Source organism: Panthera onca, chromosome C1 (assembly GCF_046562875.1).
Source record: "Panthera onca isolate mPanOnc1 chromosome C1, mPanOnc1 haplotype 2, whole genome shotgun sequence".
Taxonomy (NCBI): Eukaryota; Metazoa; Chordata; class Mammalia; order Carnivora; family Felidae; genus Panthera; species Panthera onca.
The window spans coordinates 55,210,943-55,217,427 of record NC_138346.1 but is presented as its reverse complement, the minus strand read 5'-3'; the positions used below and the strand labels follow the sequence as shown (position 1 = coordinate 55,217,427).

Below are 6,485 nucleotides of genomic sequence, written 5' to 3'. Positions count from 1 at the left end.
ATTAAGAGTTTAGCTTTTGGATAACTTCTATGAAATATTGGTACTCCCACATGAGTGATGTTGAAAAAAAATAAATACTAACATGCTACATCTTTCATTAGAACAGGATTTGAAGCATCACTAGGTGGACCAATTCCTGCTTTGTTTTCTGCACTGACACGGAATTCGTAGGTATTTCCTTCTTGCAGTCCTGTTACTTTGCATCTGAGATCCGAAACTGGCATCTTTGTTGCTCTCACCCATCGCAAGCCTTTCTTTTCTCTCCTTTCAATGTGATATCCTGTGATTTCACTACCACCATCATCAGCTGGTCTTTTCCAGCTGACAGTGGCAGTGTTTTTAGTGACATTTGAAACCTCTGGTTTTCCAGGAGGGCCAGGGGGACCTGAAAAGAAAGTAAATTTATGAGAAATCCATGATTTCACAAACTGTGCTACAAATGTTAACAGGTCAGGTGTCTTATATGCTCTACATACCAAATCTGTCTACCATTTTGACAGGTTCAGACTGTACAGGTTCTCCTTTCCCATAGTGGTTTACAGCTGAGACCCGGAAGACGTACTCATTTCCTTGGATAAGTTTGGTTGCCACATGCCTGCAAGACTGAATATCTTCAGCAACCACTGTCCACAAAAGTCGGCTGGTCTCTCTCTTTTCAAGAACATAGGACTTAATTGGTGAGCCACCATCTTCCAATGGAGGCGTCCACGTAAGTGTTGCTTTTTCAGCAGAAACATTACTGATTTCAATGGGACCTGGGGGGCCAGGTACGTCGAGGACTGTTACCTTCACATGTTCTTCCTTTGTGCCAAAAGGATTGGTAGCAGTAATGGTATATTCACCAGCATCTTTTCTAGTGGCGTACTTGACAGTAAGCATGGAAGATGTTGGAGTCGAAGATATCTGAACAATATCTGATGGTCTAATGTCTTTTCCGGCCCTAGACCAACTTGACTTTGGAAGGGGCTTGCCAAGAATGCTAATGGCACTCAAAACAATGGTATCTCCTGCTTTAATTGTTAGCCCATCTTTTATTGTGGGATCAAGGACGATGGTTGGTGCCTCTGCAAAGAAAAAAAATACATTTTAATCAAAAAAGGAAGGCAGCTTGATTTGCCATTTTTTATATGTATAAAAGGTAAAATACACCTACCATATTCATCCTTGCAAATAATGGTTCCTGTACTTTCTGATGGGGCACTGATAGCACCTGCTGTATTCTTCGCTCTAACTCTGAATTCATATTTCCCACCTTCAACAAGGTCAGTTACGGTAAAGGCACAATCTGGGACATTAACATGGTTGGCTTTCGTCCAAGATTTAGAAGGTAGATCCCGCTTCTCCACTATATAGCCAGTCAACTTATGACCACCATCATATTTGGGTTCAGTCCAGATGAGGGTCACCGAATTCCTTGTTACATTAATAACCTCAGGTTTGCCAGGAGGATCTAAAACAAAGCAAAAGAGTCAGTCAAATACCGATGTTTTTTGTTTGTTTGTTTTGTTTTCATGCAGAAAAAACACACAGACTTTTCTTTGTATAGTGACTTACCAATTGGATCAAGTGCCACAACTGGCTCTGATGGCAGGCTTGGCTTGCCGACTCCCGCTAAGTTGATTGCCATAACTCGGAATTCATATTCAAGACCTTCAGTTAATCCAGTCACTTTGAAGTCTCTCATCCTAATGGGAGTCTTGTTAGCTCTCTTCCACAAAAGGCTGTTCCTTTCTTTGAACTCAATATGATATCCTACAAAAAAGACCAAGTGAATTTGTCAATTCAGGTAGAAAATACGAATGTCACCTGTGTTTTAAATATATGTTTTTGCCCAAATGGTTAATTTGTGGACATAATATGGAGTAAACAGTCATTCTTGCTAGTATCTACACTTTTATTACCCTAGGGCATAGGGCTATTCTCTCTCAGAATCTGTGTATTTATTGCATCTTCTGTTGAAAAATCCTAACTTACAAAAATAGATATCACTAAGAAAGCCTTTTCTTGTTAACTATTAGATTTTCATTGAAATCAAGTATTAGCTTAATTAATGCTTAATGTATGAATGTATAATATACTGAAAGGAAAAACATTATTATATATGCAGGTAGTGCTATAAATAAGGAACACACATTCAGCTTGTTTTCAGGGAGGAAGATGTGGAAGCAACATTAATGTACAAGCTGTGGGATAAGAGCAAATTAAATACCTGTAATTGGAGAGCCACCAGTTTTCCTGGGGTCAGTCCAAGTTAGAGATACTGAATCATGTCTGACGTCTACAATATTGGGAGGTGGGGGAGCATCAGGCACATCTAGGAAAAAGTAGATAATGCAAGATTTACAATATGGAACTTCCTCAAAAACATGTTTTGCTTTGTGTTTTCTGACTCTGAGACACTTACCAAATGGATGTTTAGCAACAATTGGCTCTGATTTCAGGCCTTCTCCTACACCATATTTATTTTCGGCACTGACCCTGAAGGTGTATTCCATGCCCTCATGAAGTCTGGTTACTCTAAAGGTAGTTTTCTGAACAGCTGAGGCACATGTCACCCACTTGTTGTTTACAGAATCTCTCTTCTCTAGGATATAGTTGGTGATTTCAGAACCTCCGTCATCTTTTGGAGGACCCCACTTTAAGGTCATGGCTTCTGCTGTGACTTCATCAAATTTGATTGGCCCGGTGGGGATGCCAGGCTTGCCAACAACTTTTATAGAGAGAGTTCCTTCCTTGGTGCCAGCAACATTCTTTAGTGTGATTGTATATTTTCCAGCATCAGATTTTTGGCAATCATATACCACAAGAGTTGTGTTAACGGCAGATGACTCAACACTGACTCTTGTGTCAGTTGCTAGAGGATCTTCCCCTTTCTTCCAGGATACAGATGGAACCGGCTTGCCTTTTATGGGGATCTTAAGACGGAAGTTGCTATTTTCTTTTGCCAAGTAGCACAAGTCAGGTATATCCTTTAAGTCAAGGTCCGGAGCCACTGTAAAACAGCAGAGATAAATTATTGTTATTTTTCAGACCAGGCAATTAATTTTTTCAGATCATTATAATTTGTAAAGGGTGTTTATATAAGCCAGTGAGTAGGGCTCAAGCATGCACTTTTGATGACAATAAAGGGAAAATGAAGATGCATGGCTTACAAACATCATCCTTTGCCACAGCAGTGATTTCACTTGGGGTTCCTTCTCCATTTTCATTCTCAGCACTCACTCTGAAGGTATATTCCTTCCCTTCACTCAGATCTTTTGCAGAATATTGTAAGCTTAATGATTTCATAACACGTTGCCACTTATTATCTTCAGTCAGGAAATCCACTACATATCCGATAATTCGACTTCCACCATCACTGTGAGGCTTTTTCCAGCCTATGCTACAAGATGACTTGGTTACAGACCTCACTTTCAGGTCCACAACTGGTCCAGGGGTTTCTAAAGCAAAGAAAACATGATAAGTCTAAGCCCCAGATAACCATGGTAAGAGGTCACTCAAAATGATGGGGAAGTCGCTCATATGCTTACGGGAAGCTTTGACGGCATCACGTGTTTCACCAGGATCACCGATGCCATACTCATTTTCAGCAAACACCCTGAAGAAGTAGGATTTTCCCTCTTCCAAGTTAGATACTCTGAAGCTTGTTTTTGAGCACTCAGTTGTCACTGTTGACCAGGACTTCCTCTCCGCGTCACGTTTTTCTACCACATAGTTTATGATGGGACTTCCACCATCAACAATGGGAGGATCCCAAGTAATATAGGCAGAATCTTTGGATATTTCCTTAACAGTCACATTGACAGGTGGCCCGGGAGTATCTGGATAAAGAGTGGGTATATAAGAAAGGAATATGTAAAAAATACATAAGCTACATTTTTAGCATATGGTTTTTTTTTTTTTCAAACAGACTTACCAAGCACTTTCACTACAATGGTATATTCCTTTTTACCACAGCTATTCTCCAGAGTCAAGATATATTTTCCTGCATCATATTTGTTCACATTTTCACAGCGCAAGAAAGTGTCAAAGTCCGTTGACTTAATATCAAGTCCAATCCTTTCTCTTAGATTGACGTTTGGTTTAGACCAAGTTATCTTTGGAGGTGGACGTCCTTTTACTGGTACATACAGTCTCATCGTAACTCCAGCACGTAATATGAGTGTTTTCCTCAAATCCGCGTCAAGTTCTCCCTCAGGTGGAACTGTTTAAAGTTAATAATTTAATGGTCAAACGTATTTCTAAGGACTAGCCTTATCATTCCTAAAATATGTTTCTTTCTCACAACTGATTTCTTGGTCTTTTTTTTTTTTTTTTTAGTGTTTATTTATTTTTGAGACAGAGACAGAGCACAAATGGGGGAGGGGTAGAGAGAGAGGGAGATGCAGAATCTGAAGCAGGCTCCAGGCTCTGAACTGTCAGCACAGAGCCCGACGCACGGCTTGAACTCACGGACCGTGAGATCATGACCTGAGCCAAAGTCGGATGCTTAACTGACTGAGCCACCCAGGCACCCCTGATTTCTTGGTCTTTAAAAAATCCTCAAAACTTTTATCAACTATTTCAGTACTCTATAGTTATTGTTGATCTTTCTATATTCTAATATCCTGTAGGCTAAATCAAGTTTTTCCTGGAGAACCTGTACTTTCTCTTCTCATGAACCTTCCATATTCTCAAACTCTCTCTATATTAAATGTAGATAATTGATTCTTGGCTCTCTTCCATTCTTGTTTTTCTCATCTATATTCAGTGAAGGCTCTCTGCTGTATACTCTGTCTTTATTTCATCATGGGAAGAAAAGTACATTGGGGGTGAAGTATAATACCAAGTAATTTAAAATAAAGGGAGAAATGGTTATGGGGAATAAGTGAATAGAAGAAATGGTAAGAAGGGAAATTAGGATGGAGAGGCTATGATTACATACTTATGAAGACAGGTGGATTAGAAGAGAAAAAACTTTTAGAATGATAAATAGCTCACTACTTAGTTAAAAAAATCTATTTTCAGAATAAAATTCCTATATTCCATATTCTTTTGAAGACATTAATTCTCACATAAATATGAAAAGGTTTTCAAAACCACAGATGAGCTTGCATTCCATTTGATCTGTATATGATACCATAAAGTACCAACACACCTCTCCTACGATGTAGTCCTAAAGATATCAACTCTAATGCTTCTAAAAACAAATCTACATAAGGGAGTTCTGTACTGCATTTTATAATATGACTGATGAGAAAAACTCTATGTATTTCTCCTGGTAATACTTACTTAAGATGTCCTTGGGACAGTGTTTGTCTGGCACATCACTGGGGTCACTGTATCCAATCTTATTAACAGCATACACACGGAACTGATATTCTGTGTTCTCCATTAGGCCAGTAACCTCAAAGCGGGTTTTCTGTAGCTTCTGTGGTAAATTGCACCTCACCCAGTTATCAGAGTCAGCTCGTTTTACTTCAACAAGGTAACCAATGATAGGGCTACCACCGTCATAGGCTGGCTTGCCCCAAGATAGACTCACAGAGCTACGGGTTGTATCATATACTTTAGGAAAAGCTGGTGGGCCAGGAGGATCTGAGGATAAATAATAGAAAATGTTCATTAAAACCTCATTCCTGGTTGTTCAGTGCTGATTATAACCTAAGATACGGGACTCTTTCATGAGAACTTACACAGAGGGTCCTGGGCATAAGCAGCTTTGGATGCATCACTGGGTTTGCCTGGTCCAGCCTTATTTATAGCTGTAACTCGGAACTCATATTCAGTGCCTTCTTGGAGACCTGTTGCTTTTATTGTTCTTTCTATTACAGGTTTTCTGTTGACCTTAGTCCAGTTAACTGCCTGGGTTTCTCTCTTTTCAAGCAAGTAGCCAGTGATGGGTGAGCCACCATCATCTGCTGGTGGTTTCCAGCTTACTGTCATGTGATCTTTGGTTATGTTGCTAATAACAGGAGGATCACAGCGCCCGGGTGGATCTGCAGAGATTGATTGAAAAGTTAATATGGCAGTCTAAAAGGTAAATGTTTAAAAAGTAAAATGAAAAACTAAAAGAAAATGTTCTTACTGTATGGGTTTTTGGCAATTGCTGGTTCGGTGAAGATTGGATCGCCCACTCCATATTTATTCTCTGCACAAATTCGGAACTGATATTCATGGCCCTCTATAAGTTTCTCCACGCTGCAGCTAGTGATGGGCACAGTGGCAGAAACCTGTGCCCAGTTGGGTCTGCTCGTTTCACGTTTGTCAACAATATAGTTGGTGATTTCTGAGCCTCCATCTTCAAGAGGCGGTTCCCAAGAAAGCATTGCGCGATCTGAATACATTTTGTTGATTTTAACAGATGCTGGAGGACCTGGCTTATCTGAAAGAACAAGAAAGACAAGTGAAGTCTTACTAACACTTACTTTTACACTAACATGTAAAATGGGGAATGAGTAGATTGGAGGTCTGGAGACCTGGATGCAGTCTTTATATTGTCATTA

At 39.8% G+C, this 6,485-nt stretch overlaps 1 protein-coding gene across 1 annotated transcript in view; it reads right to left on the bottom strand.

Moving 5' to 3' along the window:
• The window catches only part of TTN (titin), a 276,115-nt gene that overhangs the window by 50,631 nt on the left and 218,999 nt on the right, over positions 1 to 6,485 (bottom strand). The window contains exons 272-283 of the mRNA XM_078451133.2: positions 6,068 to 6,364; positions 5,676 to 5,978; positions 5,272 to 5,577; positions 3,917 to 4,204; positions 3,531 to 3,821; positions 3,153 to 3,440; positions 2,405 to 2,992; positions 2,210 to 2,314; positions 1,555 to 1,752; positions 1,154 to 1,450; positions 477 to 1,064; positions 83 to 385 (exon numbers count right to left, since the gene is read on the bottom strand). Of these exons, the coding sequence (XP_078307259.2) occupies positions 83 to 385; positions 477 to 1,064; positions 1,154 to 1,450; positions 1,555 to 1,752; positions 2,210 to 2,314; positions 2,405 to 2,992; positions 3,153 to 3,440; positions 3,531 to 3,821; positions 3,917 to 4,204; positions 5,272 to 5,577; positions 5,676 to 5,978; positions 6,068 to 6,364 (3,852 nt within the window). The remainder of the gene's footprint in view (positions 1 to 82; positions 386 to 476; positions 1,065 to 1,153; positions 1,451 to 1,554; positions 1,753 to 2,209; positions 2,315 to 2,404; positions 2,993 to 3,152; positions 3,441 to 3,530; positions 3,822 to 3,916; positions 4,205 to 5,271; positions 5,578 to 5,675; positions 5,979 to 6,067; positions 6,365 to 6,485) is intronic.